At 37.9% G+C, this 24,823-nt stretch overlaps 1 protein-coding gene across 2 annotated transcripts in view; it reads right to left on the bottom strand.

The window, feature by feature from the left end:
- adamts17 (ADAM metallopeptidase with thrombospondin type 1 motif, 17) overlaps positions 1–24,340 on the bottom strand; it is a 127,145-nt gene extending 102,805 nt beyond the window's left edge. Inside the window, exons 1-6 of one of the 2 annotated variants that reach the window (XM_079638183.1) lie at positions 23,152–24,340; positions 21,189–21,535; positions 17,482–17,650; positions 6,742–6,914; positions 1,589–1,672; positions 121–275 (exon numbers count right to left, since the gene is read on the bottom strand). In XM_079638183.1, the coding sequence (XP_079494309.1) occupies positions 121–275; positions 1,589–1,672; positions 6,742–6,914; positions 17,482–17,650; positions 21,189–21,535; positions 23,152–23,224 (1,001 nt within the window). In that variant the 5' untranslated portion in view covers positions 23,225–24,340. The remainder of the gene's footprint in view (positions 1–120; positions 276–1,588; positions 1,673–6,741; positions 6,915–17,481; positions 17,651–21,188; positions 21,536–23,151) is intronic. The other variant, XM_079638184.1, reaches the window with a different exon arrangement.
- Positions 24,341–24,823: the final 483 nt, after the last annotated feature.

The raw sequence follows: 24,823 nt of genomic DNA, 5'->3' as shown, positions 1-24,823 counted from the left end.
AAATGCAATGTTTAAAAAAAAAACATTATCTAATGCAATGACATTCATACAACTATGAATGAAATGTCCAAATAATTGTTGGGGTCATTCTATGATTGTTTAAGCATGATTGATCAGTACCTGGTGACCAGCACAGCCACGTCCACAGGAGGAGGGTCATCTCTGCCCCCAGGAACGTGATTGTTACCCAGGTATCGTGCGCCGTATTCCTCATGCTGCCAGTGACAGAAGCTCTCCAAGGCTTTTTCACCATGATGGCCCACCTTCAGTTTTTCCTGAGAGCACATTGGACAATAACTGCGCATTAGAATATAATTATAAGACTATGATACAGCAAAGGTTTAAATGAAATGTTTCCCACTTTATTTTGTAAGGACAAACCTTCAGTGGTCATTTAAACATAATCAGAGTATTAAATGTCAGTCCATTCACCTTACATGCAGGATTTATTTGTTCCATTAAAACAGTAAGACATGATGAATTCTGGCCTTGTTTTCTTTGCCTCAAATTAAATATGACATCTATTTACAGGGCTAAATAGTTTACTCTTCGAGCCAGTGGATTTTACTTTAAAGACCCTATAAAATTGGCGAGAGCAATATTTCCTATTCACACAGGAAAGGGGGCACACAAATCAAATTTGGGCTTAAACAGCCTTTATGGTGTTTACATGAATCATGATTTGCTACTTTGCTACTTGCTATTTATTATAGAGAGTGTTTTATTAGACAAATGATTTCTGAAGGATCATGTGACACTGGAATTATGATGCTGAAAATTCAGCTTTGCATAACAGGAATAAATTATTTTTGAAAAAACATTTTCAAACAGAAAACGGTTATTTTAAATTGTAATAATATTTCACCATATTACTGTTTTGACTGTATTTTTGATCAAATAAATGTTGCCTTGGTGAGCATAAGAGACTTCTTTCAAAAACATAAAAAAAATCTAACCAATTCCAAACTTTTAGTGTGTGTTTTTTGGTCCAATTTTAAATGTGTTTCTAATAAAAGTCTGTCAACTTGTAGAAGTACACCAGCACATATTATTTAGCATCAAAGATAACAGTCTCCATGGGATTTTTCATTTCTTTATGAACTTCCGCTGACATAAATGTGGTCTTTGTTGATTACATCGATCACAAAACGCCATCAAAATGGCTTTGAGAATTGCTGGTGTAATTCAGCTGGACTTAAAGTCAGTTTGTTTCAAGCATCTAAACCCATAATTTCCTTGATTTTATCTTCCTGATATCAAAGATTGTGAGTCCAAAAGGTTTGCTCTGAAGCCACAAAACACACACACACACCAATGGCTATTCAGTGACATCCTGACATACGTCATTTTACACTTTAGATGTGATTACTCAAAAAACCTTCTGGCAGACACGGAGCCATTAGAGAGAATGTAATCCAGCAATAAAATGGAGGGGAAAACCGGTAGTTAAAACACACACACACTGAGCAAGATAACATCGCAGGTCCTGAGAATAAGAATAAAACAGCAAGGGAGTGGATAAATGCTTGAGTAACTACATAGATCTGGTTGTTGATCTAGTGTGTGTACATCACGGGGTCACACTTACTGGACGGGTGTGCAGGAGAACTAGCTTGGTGACCCGGATGTTGAGCCACACACCCAAACTCTGGTGTTGAAACATGTTATAAACCTATACAAAGAGAACAAGACAAGATAATTAACTTACTGATCAAATATGCAATATCACATATTAAAAGTTCAGTTTTAAAAGTTATGTTATTGTTTAGCAGTTGACCAGTTGGGGTTTCACAATAACAAAGACAAAGCTTTGACGGAATATTGACTTAAAATTCTGTAAAAATAAGCACAAAACCGTAACGTGCTCCAAGAACCAGATGCCTAGATGCAGATAAAACAGTAATTCATGGCTTGAGCGTAGGACACATGACATAGAGCGTAGGACACATGACATAGAGCGTAGCGCTTCATCGACAATGACTCTATGAAGGGCACGTTCACACGAAGATTAGAACAAACTAACATTCAGACAGTAATCCGTACAGGTAAGAAAGAACACCATGGTTAAATAACAGGACTAATTATATAACACTGGACAACAGAGTCTAATTAGCAAGAACAAAAGAACTACAAAGACCATGAACAGAACTACAAAAGGAACATGAACTCAAATTAAAATTTTCAAAATAAAAGACATGACAAAGCACAGGTTCCTTACAAAAACATGAAGTATCTAGTATTTAGTAGTCAAAGATCAAATGTCTGTTAAATCCCGAGCAGGCACGTTATAAGCTAATATTGGTATCAAAATAGCCCGATATACCAGCTAGGCCGATAAGTTATCTGATATTGGGCTATTTTGATACCAACATCAGCTTATAACATGCCTGCTTGGCATTTAACAGACATTTAATACCATTTCAATGAAGTGAATAAAAAAAAAATCTGAGAAAATACTGTAGACTTGAGTCATTGTCTCATTGTAACAAAGCAGAAATGGAGTTTCAGTTGATAAGTTCGATTAATTTCTGTGAATTAGTTCAAACTGTCTTTTTGAATGAATCAATTCAAAACACTGATTCAATGACTCATTTGCAACATGACTCAGTTTTTTTGTATTGGTGAAGTTTTATTGGTTATATACTGTTGGCCAATAAACCGTTCCAAAATCTACAATTTTGGAACTGACACTTTGCGCAGATAATGTAAAATATTGTGTAATACTGAGTAAAAGCATCAACATTTGTTATTTAAAAACCATATTGGCCTCAGCCAATTTGCTACACAATAACTTCTGATTTAGAACATGCAGCATAAAGGAAGATAAAAGAATCAAGAAAGAAATAGAGTTGAGCTTTCATCACCCTCACGAGTAACCTGTGTGATTCACTATACCGTTATTTTTTACTATTGTACAGAAAAAAAAATCAACGACAATTCCATGCGGGGTAAAGTTAATGAAGAAGTATAGAGCTGAACTGAAGGGAGGATTCAGATATTGATGAGTAACCAGCATCTGGAGGGGAATATCAGAATAACAGCACGATTTTCCACAGCATTGTCGAACTCGTCTGTGAAGAATGGATTTATAAGGTCCTCAGGGAGGACAAAAAGAGGTGTACTTTCTTACAAAATCCCACACATCTGGGCAATTCATTTATTTGTACATTAATCTTCATATGACTCATCATTGTCATTAGAGCTACAGTAGAAAGGGCCGTTCTTAAATTGATGAGCTTTGCTTTACCACTGCAGATGCAGTGAGGTGTTGTTTTGTGGACTGTTTTACAGATCAATATTTAGTTTGTTTGTACTTTATTACACAGGCTTGTTTCCAGACGCTCGCAGCGCACACTGTGTTTACGAACCCGTTCTGAATGAGAGTGAGGTCATTCACTCTGGGATGAACTGAAATACACAAGAAGATTTTTCTTTCTTCTATCCTTTCAAACCTACACACAATCTCATCTTAAAGTTTGAACAGGTACAGAAGCTGATTGTTAGCCAATATAATAATATTTTAATACACATTCATGGTGTTAAACACTGCACCTTATTTCAAAGAGAAAAAAAAAGTGGTCTTCATAATCTTGTATATAAATCAGAATTATTTTATATAGCCTATACTGTTGTAGTATTTTTTAACATTTTGAATTTGCTTTTATTTTTATATTATTAGTTTTCATTTAACTATTTATTTGTATGTATTAATATAATACCAAAATAATATTAGTCTTGAATCTCTGATGTCATGAATCCCTTTCATTTTCAAAGTAAAAGTTTTAATGTATCAACCTCTCCAACAACCTGAAACCTCCATTCTGAAACAGCTACTTTCAGTCTAGTCAATCCCAGATTGATCAAATCAAGTCAATGCATACATTGTAATTCATTTAATATCTTGTTTCACTCAAATTATGGAAATAAAGGGTTTGTGAACTAGTTCTTTGCCAAGCTTGTCTAAATAAGCGTAACTTTGAAACTGGCATTTATTAGTGCTGTCAAGTATGTTAGTTTCGTTAAGTTTTGGTTTGGTTCTGTTCTGTTCCTATGTTCCCGATCCTAGTTTGTTTCCATGGTTACTGAATACGTTTAGCACCTGTCTCTGGTTCTGTTGTTTAGCTATCCTGTGTATATAAGGCCCTATAGTTTGTTCAGTTCTTTGTCTTGTGTTTGTTTTGTGTTTGTCAGAGGGACGACTGACCACGGGGGAGCCGGTGGGACGAGGGAACCGACGGGACGAGATGGAGCAAAGTTATCCGAGGCCGGAGGCGGAGCCACAGAATCCAGAATGGTGGTTGTACGTGGTTTCCATTCTCTCGGCCGCTGGTGTCGTGGGCTCACATCCCTGGTCAGACTCGCTTGGGGGCTTCACTTCTGGGACCATGGTGAGCGCTGTCCTCTTGTCCTCTGGCTTACTCGTCGCGGCGGGTGGTTCCTTAATGTCTGTGGGGGCTCTCGCGAATTCTCTGTGGTCGATGGTTGTAAATCTGGCTCTGGATCTGGCTGTGGTCTGAATCGGGGCTGGTCCCTCTCCAGACACCTAACGGCGGCCTCCCTCCAGTTAAGTCCTATGGTGTCTGGGAGGTCTATGGGGTGGTTAAAGTTCCCCCCGATCCAGAACAAGGTCTTCAGGGTCTTGTCGTCGAGGGGGCAGGTGATGGCAAAATGGCTAAAGTTCAAAAGATCGGTTCTCTCCTAAGCCATATAATTTGGGCTTTTATATCCATTTTTGGAAGTCTGCTCTTCTGTCACAAGTGGTTGCAGGCAGACAGATGAAGACAGAAGAATAAAGTTCCAACACCAGTTACAAATATCCGAAAGGCAACAGACGGTGGCAAGGCAACACACATAAACGTAAGAGAGACGCAACAAAGAATGAACGTCTACTAACTGGTAGTTTGTGTTGGTCATTTGGAAATGATCCGGCTGCGTCTGTGTTCTTTAATTTGTCAATAGATCACGAGCAGAACTTTCCACTCCCATCGGCGCGTTTTTGGAATTGCGCTCTCACGCTAAATTGCTCGGTTTAGTAAATCTGGCTTATAGACGGCACTCTCATTTTTGTAACAGAGCCCATGTGATTAAAGAGAGGTGTGTGTGCGTGAATGTGTGTGTCCAAGAGCTGCCGACTCATGAATGTCACACACAGCACAGCTGCGGTCAGCAGAGCAAATGTTACGCTCACACACTCTCTCCCAACCGCTATCTCTGCCGTGTTTTATGACCCATTTCTCTTCCATTTTGCCACCAGGAGTTACTCTAGTGTCCAAAGGCTCTGTTACATGCAAAATATGTAGTGTAAACAATCTAAACCAGGGTTATTATTGTTAACTAAAACTAAAAATATTATTATTTAATTAGCTCATAAGAAAACAGATTTTTTTAATGCATTGTTAACAACTTATTAGCTGTAAATATTTCTCACTTTAGATTAGGTCACAGCTAGAATGTCATTAATTAAGTGCTTTAAACCAACCTTTATTAGACATTAATTGCATTAGTATTAATGTAGTGTAGGTTTAGGGGTAGAGTTAGTGAAACGGGATAGAATTTACGGTTTGAACAGTATAAAACAACATATGCCAACGTATGTGTTTATGTATTTGTAAACAATTTAAAGAACAGTGAAAATTATGTGATTAATGTCTAATAAAGGTAGGTTTAAAGCACTCAATTAGTGACAGGTTTCCATTTTCCCTAATCTAAAGTGAGAACTATTTATTTCTAATAGCCAATTAACAATTACTTTTGAGCCGATTAAAGGGATGGTTCGGAGTAATTTCAACCTAGGGTCCTTTGCACCATGACCTCAAGCCAAACACCCCCTCAGAAGCTTTTTTCCCCTTGGTCGAACATTATTAAAGTTAGAGCTTATTTAGAGATATCAGCCGAATGGCTTGGTGCAGGAGCTAATGGATCCAAGGTTGTATCTCGTAAATTAGCTCACTAAAAATGCCCGGAACCAAACTTCTACAGTGGTACAAATAGGTTCTGTACTCATAAAATGAGGCATTGGAAAGTTTGCAAGTACATCAGGAGTTTATTTAAATAACACTTGCCTGATGGCTTATGCTACCACGAACCAGGACGTCTAGGTCACTTCCGTGATTTGGGAAAAGCCTGTAAAAGTCCTGGCAGAAAGCAATGCATAAGGATGTAGTGTAACGACGCCCAGTTCCAGGAATGCACTAATATTTTGTTGATATTATTAGTTAACACTAAGTTGTCAACACTTCGAAAAAAAGAAGAAAAAAAAATGTGCGTCCATGTTAGTGGTAGCATAAGCCATCAGGCAAGTGTAAATTTAAATAATGATGAACTTACAAACTTTCCAATGCCTTGTTTTATGAGTACAGAACCCATTTGTACCACTGTAGAAGTTTGGTACCATTCCGGCCATTATTATTAGTGGGCTAATTTACGAGATACATCCTTGGATCCATTAGCGCCTGCACTAAGCCATTCGGCTGATATCTCTAAATAAACTCGAGGGAATTTGGCTCGAGGTCATGGTACAAAGGATCCTAGATTGAAATTACTCCGAACCATCCCTTTAAACAATAATAATTGTGTTAATTACAGTGAAAATTAATGAAGAATTTACTCTTTGTATATAGCCTAAAGTTTTTGGGGGGTTTTTGTCTAAAGGTTCATAAAACTTCCATTAAAAAAAAAGAGATTTTTCTGACTATTATTACATATGTCAGCCTATATGTTATGTGAGAATATGTGACTCACCATGTTCATGACGGTGAGCAGGAAGCGTTGGGCAGCCTCAGCACCGTGGTACTGCACCATATTTGCGTCGGCCACCACGACCGTCTCCACGGTGTACTCTCTACTCAGCCTGATGGCGTTCCTCCTGCCACGCACCTCCTCTGCTCCTTTTGCCCTTTTCTCCTTCTTCTTGTCTAACACACACACAAGTACAAAAAACTGAGCTGTTAGGCCAGAGAAATACTGTACACTACCATTCAAAAGTTTGGGGTCGGTAAAATTTTTGGATGTTTTAGAAAGTATTTTATGCTCACCAACGCTGCATTTATTTGATAAAAAATACAGTAAAAACAGTACAATTATGAAATATTACAATTTAAAATATATTTTTTTCTATTTTAAATATTTTTGTAATGTAATTTATTCCTGTGACAGCAATGCTGAATTATCAGCATCATTGCTTCAGTATTCTCTTCAGTGTCACATTATCCTTTTTTAAATAATTTTAATATGTGGATTTAATATTTTTTTACTGCTTAATATTTTTGTGGATGACAATTTTGTGGAAACAATTTTCAGGATGTTTTTATTAATCAACTTCTGAAAGTTCAAAAGAACAGCATTTACTTGAAATAGAAATCTTCTGTAACATCATAAATGTCTTTACTGTCAGCTTTGATAATTTAATGCATCATTGCTTTTTCAAAGCATTTCTATTTTTAAAAAAAAACGTATGGACCGTTCTTTTGAATGGTTGAAAACTTTATGCAAACATGAATGCAAGCGTGCATACTAAAATCCAGATTGCGTGTACTTGTGCAGGGTATGTTTCATGTCTTAGCATCAAACCTGCAATTATTTCAGGAAATGTGTTCTTTGTTACTCTGAAAGACATACACATGTATACAAAGACATCGAGATTGATACATAGGACAAACACAGAATTACAGTTCCTGGAGCTGATAAACAAATCAACAACAAACAGAAAGTAACTCTTCAAACATTACGGTTATAAAGCACAATGTTTGACTGGACCTGCTGTCAGCTCTAAGCAGGGGACACATTTTGGTTCTAAACAAGCACAATTCATCCTCAGAGTTACATCGCATATGTTGTGTGTGCACAATTAGACCTGATCTCAACAAAGGCCACAGCTTTACTGTAACCAAGTCCAAACCTTTGAGGGAGCCAATGTCCACCAGAAATAAGACCTGACCGAAAGAACAGAGACAGAAATAAAACCAAAACGGTTTTATTGTGACTGATTGAAAGGTGCATGTTTAAAAATATATATATTGTTTTTGTAACTTTTATATGCAAATTGAATACTGGCATTGGCCGATAACTGTATACGTAAGATGAGCCCATGAGGATTTGTGAGGTAAATGGCTGAAAACTGATCCCGTCACAAACCTGTCAGCAGGTAAAATCCATTCATAATACACTTTCACCACAACCAACAATCGCACATAAATAGTATTAGGAATAGATAGTGTTCCTTCTTGGTGTGAGCTTTTCATAGTCTGGTTGCAGTTGCATTTCCCAAAATAAACATGAGTGTGTATGTGTTTGTTTACTGAAGACACCTGGAAAATTCCCCAGAGATGTGATGATCCATTATCTTAGGGAAAAAGCAAAGAAGTGTTTACCAGAACACAAATTAAAAAAAGTTACAGTTTTCTAAAGTATCATTTTGCTTTAAACAGTGGGTTTCCACCATCTGGAGTCCAGTTTTGGTTTGTTTGCTGGGTTGCACAGACCCACCGATTTGTCCTTAAAGCTCCCAAAATGTTAAATGATGATTCAAACTGTTTCGCTTTATCTAGCTGTTTTATCGTTAAGTAAAAAAAAACTAAAAAAATGTACTAGCTTGTACTAATACCAAAGTCATTTCACTCGGCGGCCATCTCTGAAACGTCTCTCAGGCATGCAAGTGCAGCTCTTTGAATGGGGAAACATCAAATTCTCCAAAACTGTTCGCCAAGCTTAACATTAAATTTTATATTTGAAATCCCCAATGAAATCTGACAGCAACGGTCTCATCAATTTTGTTTCTAAACACTCGAATCATGAAAAAAAAAAAAAAAAATCTTCATGCTGGACTAAGCTAATGTACATGCGCAGTCCTCTGAACACTGACCGTTTCTACAGGAACCGGAGCTGCAGTGACGCGTCACGCGATGACTTTACCAATCAGTAATTGGCTCTTATTTAGAAGGCAGGACTTATTCCGCCATATTGTGTTGCACTTTGATAGTCTTTGCTAATACATTCATTGAAGGCATTTATCCAGTTCTTCGGCATCACATATGAAACCATTGCGATCAACAGATGGAATGTATACTTCTGCTAGGAAATAAGCACTTCTGTGTGAATACAAGCAAGTGCTACTGCATTGATGTGCTGCTAACTTATCTCTGAACTATAAACATGTCAATTTTAATAACTTTAACTAATGCAAGTTTACAATATCACATTATGAATCTTAGCATTCACTATAGAACATTTAATCCTAACAATGGCTGAAATAAATATAAAATATAAAAGCTGAAATCAATATAATTTTACTACAAAAGTTAAAAATTAAATGACTTAAATTAAAACTTAATAAATTAAAGCTAAATATAAATATGAAAAAATAATAAAAATGACAAAAACGAGTTAAATTAAATTAAATTAAAATAAAATAAAAATGAAAGCCAATTAAAAATATGAATATTAGTATATAAATAATTCCTAAAACAACACTGATGTGCACCAGTAGTGAAACAAAAGGGCAATTTGAAAACTTGTAAAAATGTGTTTGTTCAGTTGAGCTCTCACCCCCCATAATTCATTGGGGCTCTGATGGGGGTCCTTCTGATGGGGGTCTCCGCTGTATGTTTACAGGTGTTTAGAAAATGTGTGTTTGTGTGAATGCGCGCGCATTTATAAATGACTAACACAACATATGGTGCTAATGTGACGCTTTTTTTTGCAGCACAAGCATCTTTTCCATTCTCAGCTGTTTTCAGGCAGATCTGACTTAAAGAGAATGGAAACTAATGGTGCCTTCCTTGGGCTTCCACACAAATTACACTGAAAATCACACATTTACTAGAAATGTGCTGAAACCATCAATAATTCCTGCAGACAGAGACAACCATAAAACAAGTAATGAGTAAGAACAAACCATTATTAATGGTCAGGAAGCTATCACAAAACTGTCATCTAGCAGTAATAATAAGACTTATACTCAGGTGGCTTCTGCTGTTCTGATGTTTTAAAAGAACAGTGCACACAAACACAAGTTCAGTCATTATTTATAGACCCTGATGTGTTTGATCTTCTGTGGAAGACACAAGGAAAGGTTTAGCAGAGATTTTCATTCTATAGAATGAAAGTGAATGAAGACCGGTGCTGTCAAGTGCCCAAAAATGACAAAGCAGCACCATAAACAGTCTATGTTACTTGTGCACTACATAATAACCATATTTAGTCACTTTTTATTTGTATGGTGCTTTTGTCATGCATTGAGCTCACAGTGAGCACTCCCAGTTTCCAAAGGAAAAACGTCCAAAATATGTTTAGATGAAGAGGGAGAAAAGCCCAGAGAAGAACCAGATTCAGCTAGAGGAGCCTAAACTGCAATAATTGCACATATGCTAAATATCATTTATACACATAGTAGGTGTAAATGCAACCATGTGTTCGTTTAAAATATCCATTCAAATTATTTCATTTTTTTTAAATTGTAGTCAGGAAAAAATGTAAGGATACTGATGTGTTTGGATAAACGACTACAGTGAATCACCAGACACTACTAACTGTTCAAATGAGGTCAGTAAGATTTTTCTTTTTAAATAATGCTTTTGCTCAGCAAGGATGCATTGAATTGATCAAAAGTTACAGTAAAGACATTTATTACATTTGTTACAAAAGATATCAAATAAATGCAGTTATTTGGAAGTTATATTTACCAAAGATACAGAAAAAAACAGTATCACAGTTTCCACTTAAACATCAAGCAGCACAACTCTTTTCAAAATTGATAATAAGAAATGTTTCTTGAGCATCAAATCAGCATATTAGAATGATTTCTGAAGGATGATGTTGAAGACTGGGGTAATGATGCCGAAAATTCAGCTTTGCCATCATAGAAATAAATTACATTTTATAATATATTCAAATAAAAAACAATTATTTGAAATTGCAAAAAGAATTTCATAATATTACTGATTTTAGAATTTTTCAGCCTTGGTAAAACTTCTTTCAAAAACATAAAACAAAATCTGAACATATTATAGCTTTCTGTGCAAGATAAACAAAACAAAATATTAGAAACTTTTGCCGAAATTACAACATTTCTGCATATTCAAAGTTGTTTTGATCTTCAATCAGTTACGAGACATGAGAATCAATAGTGTTCGTAAACATGGCACAACACATTTCCATGAACAATATTTGAAGATTAAACACTTTTAGGGGGCTTTCACACTGGGCTCGTTTGCTACGAGCCTGAGCGCGATTGTTCCGGCGGCGCCCCCCGCAGCGTTGGTCTGGTTTCACACTCAACTTGATTCTATCGAACCCTGTTGTGTTTGCGTGCATATTACGTCATCGCAAACGTGCATGACACAAACAGAACACGGGTCAAAATATTGTCAATATGTTTTATTAATTCGGTGCTATTATGCACAGCTGAGTGAACAACACAGGTTTACTCTGTGTGTGTGTGTGTGTGTGTGTGTGTGTGTGTGTGTGTGTGTGTGTGTGTGTGTGTGTGTGTGTGTGTGTGTGTGTGTGTGTGTGTGTGTGTGTGTGTGTGTGTGTGTGTGTGTGTGTGTGTGTGTGTGTGGTGTCGCATAAGGTGGTCTTCTGCTTTTTTTTTTTTTTTTTGAGTCCAAGTCCTCTTTTGCATGCGCAGGTCACTTTACTTCCACGAGCGCGCACCCAAGTCCTTATTACTTTCACGCGAACCGCAGCACGGTTCGGGAGTAGCCGAACTCAGGTAGTCTCGGGTTCGGTACCCCAGTGCGCTCCCGGGTCCACATGACAGCGTTCACATTACCGATTTTTCATGTGAACGTGTCCCGTTCCGAACTAAACAACCAGAGTGAAGCCCCCTTATACTCCACTCAAAAAAGGCTTTATATGTGTTTGAAACAACATGAGGGTGAGTAAATAATGACAGATCTTTAAATTTTGGCTGAACTATTCCTTTAACAATCCATTTGTTTATAACATCGTTTTGATGTTCATAAGTCTTAATAAAACTCATTCGAAGTCATTGATACTTTTGGATGTGGTCAATTATTGCTCACTTCAACTCTCCACAACATTTAACCTGATTTCAGGCCATGATGCTGATGTGTCCATTCCAAAATTCAATTAATCAACTGCCGATAAATCTCTCAGTCAGGCCCCTGAAGCTTTGTGAGGGGCCATAATGGTGAAAACGGTGTGGATGACCATAAATAATATTTTCATGCTGAAGGGGAATCATAAATCACATACCCAGACCTGCTCAATCTCGTGTGTGTGTGTGTGTGTGTGTGTGTGTGTGTGTGTGTGTGTGTGTGTGTGTGTGTGTGTGTGTGTGTGTGTGTGTGTGTGTGTGTGTGTGTGTGTGTGTGTGTGTGTGTGTGTGGACCATCAAATTGGTAGGTAGAAGAAAAACGCTTTTTTTCTGTATAACAGAGCAGCTGAAAAATGATTCTCTTTTATGAAATGTTTTTCCGCCATAGCTTAAAAGACTAAACGCTGTTTTCTATTGAGTTATGTTTAAGTATCAACTTTCCTGACTAAAATGTTTCTCCCAAAAGGGCTTATAATAGAAATAAAACAAACAACTGAGCCAATAGTTGACAAAGTTGCAGATACCAGCTCAGATTGTTTTTTGTTTTGTTTTGTTGTTGTTGTTTTGCTCTTCATTTAATCTATTTGCAGCCTAGGAGAAACAACTAAAACAACGGAGATGTTAAAGAGATCTTAACATAATAACTCTTAGCGCTCCACTTTATTATAGCCCATAATACCAACCTGGTACACTTTTTTAGCTCTTCAATGGCCATGTACACACAGTAAAGTTTCAGGAGTGACATCTGCATTTAAATGCGTGAGTGAATCCCCTAAATTATCATTATTGTGTGTGTACGGAACATGACTCACTCCCGAAACTGAGATGATTGACTGAGGCGTTTTGTTTATGCTTCGGTTCCCTACACACTGCATAGAATGTTTATAAATTCAGTTATCACTACCTGCATTTTTTGGGAGATAGATATATACCCTCAAACTAATGCTGTAAGAAACTGGACTGTTAAAGTAATACATTTTCTCTTTATTCTGTCATCCTTTACTCACCCTCATATCATTCTCAACTCGTACACTGTTACTCTGTGAGACACAATCAGAATAGAGCTTGAATTTAGATCTTGACAGTATAAATCACCATTCATTTAGTGATCCAAGAGCTTTTAACCACTGTGCTTCTCCCATTAACAAATACACTGAGTCAGTTCAGATAACGCACCACCTAAATGACAAGTTTCTCATTATCATTTTGGGTAGATTCTGTTCTCTCCAGACACCGCACTAGCCACTAACCAGCCCCAGAGTTCAACATGAATGTGCTGTACGCATCAATCAAACGCTCTTCTTGGATCAGCCCAACAAATTTCACACGTTGTTTCCTCTCGGATCAGATCAGTCTTTGTGTCTGCTCCCAAACCGACGTTCCCTCCTCTCAATGTGGATACTTGATCCTCTTCAACCCCACTCACGACGGTAACGCACCGACATGAAGAATGAAGCAAGCCGTCTGTTTGTGCCGAACCTGAGCTTCCTGGCATGTGAGCGTGGGTAGAACGGATCAACGGACGTACAACTCCGCAGATTACACGGCCCGATTAGAAGTGCTAAGTGCGTTTTGTCAGAATCCTATTTCAGTGGAGACAGAGAGGGAATCATTGAGGAAAACCGGCAGCTATTCCTCACTCCTGCCGTCACCACCGTGCAACCTGATCCATCTTACGCATCCAGACTGTGTGTGTGTGTGTGTGTGTGTGTGTGTGTGTGTGTGTGTGTGTCCGAGAGGGGCATTTGGAGTTTAATGGATTTAAGGTCTGTTTCTGCGAGTATCCTTCTCTGGGGACGGTTTGGTTTTTGAGGTGGGGTTATTGTGGGAAGCTATGCTCAACTTTTCTCACTTAACTGGTTTGAGCTTTTAAACAGGAAGAGACAGTGGGCAACGATAATCTTGGGGAGAAACAAACTAAATGTTGTAACGTGACTAGTAGATTTGCAGTTGCATGACAGTCCTTCTGGTTTCAAAATACTAGTAACAACTAAAAAACAGCTAGCTATTTTTTTTTCAACAAGCAGCAGTGCAGCGCAACAAAATTATTATAATTTTTTTTTACATCACATTGTTGAGCACTGAGGAGATGAAGTAATGAAAATATCTCTCTCACTGAAATAGCGTTGAAAAGTCTGATTCATTTTGGCAGTTAGTTCATTTAAACGGTTCATTCATATTCTAGCTGCATCCCAATTCATAAGCAGAGTCCAAATTCAGAGGATGCATCCTTCAAGAACGGATCTGTTGTTACCTTCATTGCAGGGGAAACGAAAGCCATAGGCCTATTTGGAGGCCGCATTTCAGTCCCTTTTTTAAGGAAGGAGCCTTCGTTGCGCAGTGTGACCCAATCGGCCTTCGAAACAAATGAGTGCAGCACACACAAAGAAGATCAGTTAATATAACGTTACTGTGGTAAAACAAATAATTCTAAATGTGGAGTTTTATATTTATAACATATGATACAGTTAAGCAACATCGCACGACCAAGAGTGGGTGCTCTCTTCCTGAATACCATCACGATTGAAAATGTCACACTGATTTCCTACGACATTTCAATAAACAAGTACTTTACATTACATTAGTACTTACATTTTAGACGCAATATTGACTGTTTTTGTTCTATTTCAGCAGCGAAAATAGTTCAAAACAAAGATCACAGCAGAACCATAGCATCTCACAGCAAGACGTGTTTCATTACTAAATGATTCAGCGTTTTGAACGAATCGGTTGAGTCAAAGATTCATAAACAACTGCCTCATTCTTGAATGCATCAGCCATCTGAGCGAATCGTCTAAATGATTCAATGATTCACTCATTAAGACGATCACTTGCTGACACCTACTGGTGGTTTAGTTTCATGTTTAAAAGTATATATTTTGTCCAATATTTTTTATTTGTATATATTCAAAAAATATTTAAAACAATCTCATGACATTATTTAATGCAGTTGTAATTTTTCATAGTAGATTATTTATTTTGATTGGTAAGAGCCCTATAAGTGTCTTTTTATTCTAAATTAATTTATTTATACATTTTAAGAATTTTAAATGAAAGATGAAGCATACATTAAAAAAGATTAGGGGAAAATGCCTTGGGGTAAATATCACAAAAATATATTTACACCACAAAAAAATCTTGTTTTTTTCCAGACAAGCAACTAGGACAAGTGAATGACTGATTTACTTGTCCGAAGGACAAGCACATGACAAGGCTTACTGTTGAGCCTGTTTAGCACATTATGTTTTATACAATACACATTACTGACCTTAGCAACTGTGGTCGTCAAGTATCAGACAAACGTTTGCTCCTTTCTACTGTAAGTCTAAGGAGGATCTGTGTGTTTGGACAATTGTCAAAAAATATGATAGAAATTCCCTTCAAATAAAAGCATTACGAAATACAAAACAAAATGACTGCCGGCATGTGTATAATAGCAATGCATTTTCCAATCACAATAATGTGTAATTTCTCTATTTCTTTAATGAAAAACGACAGATAAAAATGCCATACACAATGTCAAATGTCAATCACATAAGAATAACACCAGTTAAATTTTTACCACTTTATCAACACATTTTACTGAAAATCATGCCGGATGTGGAACAGACTACTTTATCAAAAGGCTAACCTGACTGTATCTGAACTACTTTAAATTATGAGCAGCTTGTAGCTTGGCAAGCTTAGGTTTCGAAGCAGCTTCCCCAACACTGGTGGGAAAAGAGAGAGAAGACTCTGGCAGGCCAGCTGAAAGGCCTCCGACAGACATGAGTGCAGAGGAAAGAATTTTCCCCGCAAATCTGGCACTTTTTTCGCCTATTGGTCTATCGCCTGACTGACAGACTGACTGACTTGCAGACACCAGGTGCTGGGGGAAACCGCATTGCTAATGCACCTGGAGCTTTTTTACAGCAGAGACAAGATCGCTAGAGTCCAACCGCATGCCTGAAACACACAAGCGCGCCCACATATCAAGACCCTTGCATACCCACCAACCTTTCTTTCATTTTCAACTCCCGTTTTTTCCCCTATATGAACTGGTTTTGGTTACTTAAATTCCCAGATACTGGCATATGGAAAAAATCTACTTGTCAAGTCTGCCGGTGGTCTTCTCATCCTCGGGTTATGTAATATTCATAGTACACAAAGTCAAAAGCAAAAACAGTGGACTTGAACGATGTTGAACCTAGCAAAAAGTTCAAGGGGACTTTAAGTCTGGATCTAATGTAATCAGCCACGAACTAGGGTAGCGTACAACTGGAAATTCCATAAATTGTTTTGGTTGGCCCATAGGATTGTATATATCCACACACATGGACACACAAACCCGGATTTTTGGATAATTGCATCTTCATTTCAAAGGGTAAACTACAAATCCAATAATGCAATATGCTTAGACAAAACTTCCTGCCTCGGAATATGAAAACCTGCAGATGCTGGAGGCATTCAGAGACTCAGAGGGAACAGAAGAGGCCGTTTTCAAATATGCGAATTCCTTTCGGCAAGAAAAATCCATAATCCTGGCAAAGAAAAACCCAAGGGGCTGGAAAATATGCACGGTATTATTAATGTACGTGAGCAGGCCAACAGAATACTTGCTTTCTTACTGGTAGTATTTCAACAGCTAAGCAGCACGTTCCAACAGGAGTTTACCACCATTTACCAGTGCGATAAAGGCATTAAAGAGCAAAACAGCGGAGCTATCTCTCTCCCAATATCTTTCAACGCTGATTCAAAGATGAAGACATCAAAGACTTACATGGAGTCATAAAGGTTTCAATGAAACACTTGATTTACAGACTTGACAACTCTTGAATCTTAAGCGGTCCTGGAGGGAAGAGGAAGATGGGAGCATCCGAGCGTGAGATTATGATAACAGACTCCTGGAGCACAGTGGTTCACCACTGGTGAGTTGTGACCCAAAAGAGATTCACAGGTTTGTTTCTACAGAGCAATGCCGAATGCAAATAATAAAATGCAACTAAACATATAATTGTGCATAGTTGAGAGAGTGAAATAAATCCACTTTTTAAAATTATGTCAAATGATGTATGTCCAACAAAAATGTACAGTATTTTATCTGTCACTTGTAAGAACATTGGACAGGTTTTAGTTTATCATGAAGGGTCACCACTTGATAGTCAACCTAGAATCTGTGTGCTTGTAAATCCACTTTAGAAACAGTAGTATAGCATGTAGAAATCGTAAAGGTCTCTGGGTGAAAAAGAGGTTAAACTGAGCATTTATTCCACAGCAGTGTAACTGACTGCATAAATAGACCACTTTTCCCACTAGCACCCACAATTTGACTAAATTAAATCCCTGAAGAGCTACGAACTGAACTAAAATGACCTCTAAATCAATGGGGCTTGCCACACTTGACACGGTTAAGCCCAGCACATTTCAGCGCAGCGATGTCTCACCTTGGATGGTTTGGCACAATTTCGGGCTGCTGTCTGCAGCAGTAGCAGGTCCATCCGATGAAGAATGTATTTCCCGGATCACTCGGTGTTCCCAGCCAGAGAAGGAATCCGCAGCCTGGCCCACTGGCGTGATGAACAGTCTTTCCTCTTCAGTTTGAACCAGGCCAGTCTGCAAGAAAACACATGAGGTGGAACAATCAATAACGGCAGATGAGAAAGCCTTTATCTGGATAGAATTTGTAACTTTGGAGGCAATCTGTGAATGCTCAGAATGTTCAGAAAGCTGTCCAGTAAGATATTAAGGATATTTTAAAAAGTCATGTTTTTCAAAAGTAAAAAAAGTTATTAAGTATTTATATTTTTTATTATTTATTTATAAAGAATTTTTATTGTTAGTTTTTTGCTATATATTAATTAATATATTTTAATTATAATTTGAATTAGGCTAATTTTAATTACTTTAATAAGCAGGTTCTGCACATACTGAAAACATTAACAAGTAGAAATGTAGATATAATAGAAAATGACTGCACTTCCTGAACAGACAGCTCATATTTCATCAGCTTTACTTGATTTGAATTGGATTTTTTTTTAATCATATGTCTGAACAAAGCCACATCTACAAAGCTTTTAAAAAAACTCTCGTGAAATCACTATAAAATTAGTCCATGTGACTAAGACTTATGAAGTCACATGATACCTTAATGTGAGAAACAGACATTTAAGATAATATGGACTATGAACTGCTGATGTACAGTAAATAATGACATAACTTTAATTTTAGGTAAACTATTCCTTTAAAATTTGCATAGAGAATCTCAGATGATGTGCTTCAGGAGGAAGCTGATGTGTTTTCTATACCAGCAAACCCAGGATCATTCATCATGAGCCCCTCTGAGGATCTCCCATATACGAAGCCTTGTTTCCCCTCCATCTGACCGTGCCACCCCTCGTGGCTTCAAGGGCACAAAGATGTGAAATGTGATAATAATTTATCTCCTTTTGCCAAGGCCCAAAACTACAAAGTCAGCATAAAATCCGGAAACAGCGTTCAGTCAAGCGGAATAGTCCGGATTGACGCTGCATCCAAGCAGCTCAACAGAACCTTCGCTGGAGAAAAGAGTGGAAAATGCACATGGATGGAGGTGAGGCAGATGTGCATAAAGCCCCAGGCGGGTGGAGGAGGAAAAGAACATGGGAGTGCTGACAGGAAGTTGCCCATAGAGGCTGTAAAACATACACTTTCATCACAACATGTACAGACAAACCCCACATGTACCAGGTTAAACAAAGTACAGTTACATATGGCTACACTCCGAGGAAAGATAGAGCAGTAAAAATGGTCCGAAATGACATTAACAGGCAGGAAAACCTTGTCCTCTCAAACTTCAACATTGTTTAAACAAGATTACTAAGTAGAAGTTAGAAGAAGTAGACTCTGCGCATAAGGTGTCTTTTCAAAGCCTAGTGAGCTCCCTACGTAGACAGCAACCTTCTTTTGCACAAAATCAACAGTTGCATTATATGCATTCTTCAATGAGTAGGGATTCCCACAATGCATTGCAACAAGATCCGTGTCGGCGCCAATAGCCTTGTGGGCAGTTGCGATTCGGGCGTCCCGGGTTCGAGGACCTTTCCCGGTCCTGTCCCCCTCTCTCTCTCCAACTTTGCTTCCTGTCAACTAACTGCCTATCGTGATAAAGGGCAAAAACGACAAAACAAACAAACAAACAAAATCTGTGGAAAAATGTTATCCAAAATGGTAACTATAACATAAATATGCTTTAAATCAATTAATATGTAGCCTAAAAGTATCTAAGGGTACATTTACACAACAACGATATACTAAAAACAGAAAATAAATTCCTTCACGTTTTTTGCACACAGCCGGCAACGTTGTCAAAACAATCACCATTTACACGGATTTGCGAAAACAACAAAAAACGCTGTATTATTCATGCCAGGCCAGTAGTTGTCGATGTCTCTTTGTAAAGAAACACTACCTACATGCCTTTAGACTGAACACATAATAAGTATGCGAATTATGTCACCATTTTCACACATTTGTGTTTTCATAGTTTACACAGAGACGATTTCGATTTCACAAACTTGCACTTTGAAACCCATTTTCCAAAGTTTCAAGTTTTAAGGCCCCCAACATGACATAGCCTAGTTGTGTAAATGAACGCCCAAAACGCATAAAACGTTTAAAGCTTTTAGTTGAAAACAGTGTTATGTAAAAACAGCAAACAAATCATTGTTAACCAGAAAATTTTGCTTATTTAGGACAGCATACTACCATTCAAAAGTTTAGGGTTGGTATGATTTTTTCATGTTTTTGAAAATGAAAATGTAAAAAATAGCTTGAAAACTGGACAGCATTTCCACCATCCAAAATGATATTTCCTTGCGGCGAGAGAACTGCTCGCGTCACTGACAGCTGTCAGATGGGGCTAGTTAAAACACACAGCTGATCTTCGACTTATCTGCAAGACTGTTGAGAGCTTCACATCTGCTCACGGTCAGTCTCACTTTAGGTGTCAAAAATGTCTGACCCTTCTCGTCACATGTGGATAGAACATTTACAGTAACAATGAGCTCATTTTCCACATAGCATACAGAGGGTCAGGGTGGTCAGTTGTCCGTTAACCGAACTGTCAGTCAGTGAGGTTTATCAATAAGTTTGGTCAGAATACATCAAAGACCACAAACCCTGGCCAATCAGATGACTGAAAAAACCTGCACTCTAATCAGATTAATTGACAGCTTGAGATAATGGAGAGCCACGTTCCTTTCAGGCGTTTGATTGATGGCATTTCAAAAGGAAGTTTGAAAGATGGAATGATCGTAATGGGACCAAAGTCAGGGAAACTCTTTCTCAAACAAACAACTCTCCCATGGGTGGGCCTGGAATGCTCACAACCACAAGTCAAATAACCACCACATATTCAAAGTGTGGTCGGGTGTATCTCACAAAAACATGTCAATGTCACATTTCAACTCAAAATCAGAAGATAAATAATAAGAAATGTAAGCCTGTTTTTAGGACCATTAAGAATTAAATGCATTTCACAACATTTAAGCACATATCCTTTCTTCTAATATGTAATATTAATTCTAATTTATTCTAATAATTTTTTTTAAAGCACCTATATTGTTAGTTCTCTACTCACTGGAAGTGTCAAAAAAAGATTTCACGTCTGTTTTGTTTTCACGTCAAAATGTCGCAAAAGCAATTTCATAAAACTCTATTAACCAGAAAAATTTTGCTTATTTTGGATAGCATACACTATTGTTCAATTGTTTTGAAAAAAGTATCTTATGCTCACCAAGACTGCATTTATTTGATCAAAAATACAGTAAAAACTGTAATATTATGAACTATTTTTATTATTATTATTCATTTAAATTATCTATTTTAATATATTTAGAAATGTAATTTATTCCTGTGATGTCAAAGCTGAATTTTCAGCATCATTACTCCAGTCTGCAGTGTCACATGATCCTTCAGAAATCATTCTAATATGCTGATTTGATGCTCAAGAAACGCTAAAAACTGTTATTTTCATTATTAATAAAAATTCCGAATTTTTCGATAAATTAAAGGACTTTAATTTTCTTTAAGCAAAATCAGGTTTCTTGTTACTAAAAACACATTCTTGCCTTTCCAGCAGTGACAATATCCCAACAACTTGAACTCCACTCACCAGTCCACCACAAGCATCCAATGAGGCGAAAGAGTCAGTGTGATTGAGAACGGCTCCGGTATAGAAACACCGCCGAACCTTTAGAACAGGCTCATGCTGAACGCTGCCCTCCTCGCTCCTCTCCTCCATCAAAAACCCCTCGGCGAGGAAAGAGTCGTCTCTATGGAGCTGCAAGTAGAGTTCCTTTCCGAAAGCAGGCAGCCGTAGAAACAGGTGGTCCTCCTGCTGATGGTCCGAGCGTCGTCTGCGACCTCTGCTCCACCTGTAGGTTCCCTGGAGCAGGTGCACCTCGTCTGGACGCAGCTCCTGCGGAACGACCACATCTGTCTCGTACATGGCAGATTGCGCTAAAGGACATGCAACACGCTGTTATTTGAAAAGCAGTGCAAAGTGAATAGTCACGTCAGGGATCCCAAAAAAACTATTTCCATGACTTTTCCATGACCTTCCCAGCCGATTACTGGATAAGGATTAAACTCAATGTCATGCAATTAAATATTTTAGTGCTGAGCATAACCAGAAACATTTACATTCACTATCGTCATTTCTATAATTTAAAAAAAAGAAGATTTGAATCATTTCCATGACTTTCCCAGACCTAAAAAAAAACTATTTTAAAATCCCCTAACATTTCTAAGTTCTGTGGGAACTCTTTATGACAGTAAAAAATGCCCAACTTTTAGCTTTATAAGTTACCGTTTAGTTTACAAGTCTGTCTGCAGTTAGTTAAAGAAGGATACACGTCAGGGGGGATAAAGTTGTTAAAACAATAAACATGGAAATAGAGGGTATAGAAACCACTGAACAGTTCATTAAAAAAATGAAGTAACGAAGTGCACAGAACCATAAGAAGCACACACTCAAAACCAAGTAGGCTGCCTACCTAGACAGCGTTTTTGTGCATCATACAGTTGCATGAGCTCACGTGCTCTCTCAGCACTCTGTGATGTAACATTAACTCTTTGCCAAGAGAGTTTTTGTGCCCATAATGCCTAAAAATGCTTTTAGCGTTGCTTTCTAGGAAAGTAGCTCACTGGAGTACAAAAGACACACTATCTGTCTGCCTACCTAGACAGTATTTATTGGGCATCATACAATTGCGTTAGCTCAACATGCACTCTCGGGGAAAAGATATTGCCTAAAATGATTTTGAAATGGAATCTAAAATGCCTACATGAGAATGTGACTTGTGTAATAAGATGATTATCTATACAGCATTTTGTGCAACATACAGTTGCATGGACACTCTCATTGAAGTGAAACATCTAAAAGATGCCCCCAAAAACTGTCTAGTTAGGCAGCTGACTACACAGAGAATGTGACCTCTAGTAAGCTGACTATCCAGGCAGCCTTTTTGGCATCATACCGTAGCATGAGCTCACATGCACTCTCAGCACTCTGTGATGTAACATCCACTCTGCCAAAAGAGCGCACGTGACGTCACATCATTTCTTTCCGATTATGACGCCCCAAAAAAGCTGTCTAGGTAACTTAGGTAACTTAGCGCACTTGGTTTTGAGACACAACATCTTGAAATGTAACCTGGGTGGTAAGCTCTATATGGCTCTTAGTCTTAGATAAACAATTTCATCTTAATTGAAACAACATGACTGAAACATTTTTGTAAGCAGCAGGAAAAATATGCAGTTTGCAGTTAAAAATGATATAAACCAGTCGAGGAGACTGGTTTAGTACAGTCGCCGTCGTTTAGTAACTTACACGTTAAATGATCCAGACGAAAAAATTACCATGGTAACCGCAGTTTCCGCCGTTATCTTGACTAACGTTACTGCAAAATAATGAGTTAATACGGGAATAGTGTAGAAGCTCTTAGTTAATTTCTGCCATATTATTATTTATTTTTTTGTCCAGCATCTACAGCTGTAGTAATATTGGTACATAGCCTGAAACTGGTAACCATGGTGAATTTCTGTCAGGAGTATCGCAGGTGCTGCAGTCTTACCTGATATTGCCTTCAGTCCAATGCAAAAGAGAATTAAAGACAAGAAAAGCCGTAGAGTGTTATTGCCGTGCATTATTATAAGTAATATATCGTAGAGAAACAGTCTGTGTGAAGAGAGTAGGCAGTGTGCGCTGGCGGAACAGCAACAGCGGACTGACGCGAAGTTTCAGAAAGTTTAATTACAGCAGACGGGGAACTCAACTTCAGGCAAAAGCCCCGCCTCCCAACACAGACTGCGTTCGGATTCGTCGATTTGATCTATGTAAATAGATTCCTGCAGCGTCATTGGCTATTGGTTCTGTCAGTCTGAAAAGAGGGCCGGGACAGTGCACGCTGTCCCACACATCTATTGAAACAGAGGGACAGGCAAATCAGCCTGTAGCTGTTAGGTGAAGAAAACGTATTAAATCCTACAGTAGGGTAAAGAAGAACTTGGTAGTAAGCTTTCATTTGTCCGTTTTTGGCACATTCTCTGCTGAACAAAAACATCTTAAACCAGCCTAAGCTAAAACAATTCTCTCTAGCTTGTCTCGCAACTTTGACAAAATGATGATCAGATTAAACTTAAGCTCACCAAACCCCTCTAATCAACCAACCAATGGCTGAGAGACAAGCAAACCAATTTAAGGTGGTTTGCTTGTCTAGGTTTTAGATGGGTTTTGGTTATTTGTCATCTGGTCAATCAGCTAAACCAGCCGAACAGCTCAATCCTTCTGGCCGGGGCAGGAGACCAGCAAAATCATTTAAATTCAACTAAGGGCTGCAAAACCACCTTAAACTTGTCACCTTAAACGTTGCAATCGGAAACCTCAAATCAGAATAACTGCACATAAAAGAGATCTGCACAGGCCAGGGTAATTTCAATACTTTGAACCGCATTTCACTTCATAATCAAAACCACATAAAGAAATGCAAATAACATCCTGTCAAAGAGACAAAAAAAAAAATCTATCCCTTTGTGTTGGTCCCAATGTTAGACATTCTTATATTGAGTTCTTATATGAGAGGATACCATCTCCGTGGCGTATGCTGGCATTGCCTGTAAGTGTACCTCATCAGTTTTAGAAGTAACAGATGTGATGTGTTATTACTAATGCAGAGCATGTGCAGACCTGGATAACATTATGGGAGAGTATCGATTTAAGTACTGGATGATTATTATATACTGAGCTGAAAATTATCGTTTTGAATGTAAGTTATAGTTGTCAACACACAGATAAAGCAGTGGGGTGGGGTGGGGTGGGGTGGAATGCATTGTAGCCCATTTACAGTCATTAAAGGGCCAAAAATATGTGAGTTATGTGTGCAAGTCATGTGATTAAACACAAAAATGCATTTTGTGTTTTGCATGTGTGACCTTTACAATTCGCCTTGTTTTAATATTCAGTTAGAAAACTGAAACAAAACATTATTTAAATGTCCTTTATTTAGCATATTAAATTAAATACAGTGCATAAGGGAGTTATGCACTAAACTGTTTGAGAAGTTCTGCAACTATTAAATAAAAGAGCATTTGAGTTGCTATGCAGATAGGATGTCAGTTGCTAGGGCATTATGTGGTTTCTATGCAGTTGTCTTACAAAACACCACTAATTCGTATCTAAAAACAGGAAAAAGGCTTAGTGTAGAGATGCACTGAACAAACCTTTGGTGTGAGAATCTACTCATTCAT

Source organism: Phoxinus phoxinus (assembly GCF_949152265.1).
Source record: "Phoxinus phoxinus genome assembly, chromosome: 2".
Taxonomy (NCBI): Eukaryota; Metazoa; Chordata; class Actinopteri; order Cypriniformes; family Leuciscidae; genus Phoxinus; species Phoxinus phoxinus.
This window is presented reverse-complemented; position numbering and strand designations above follow the sequence as displayed.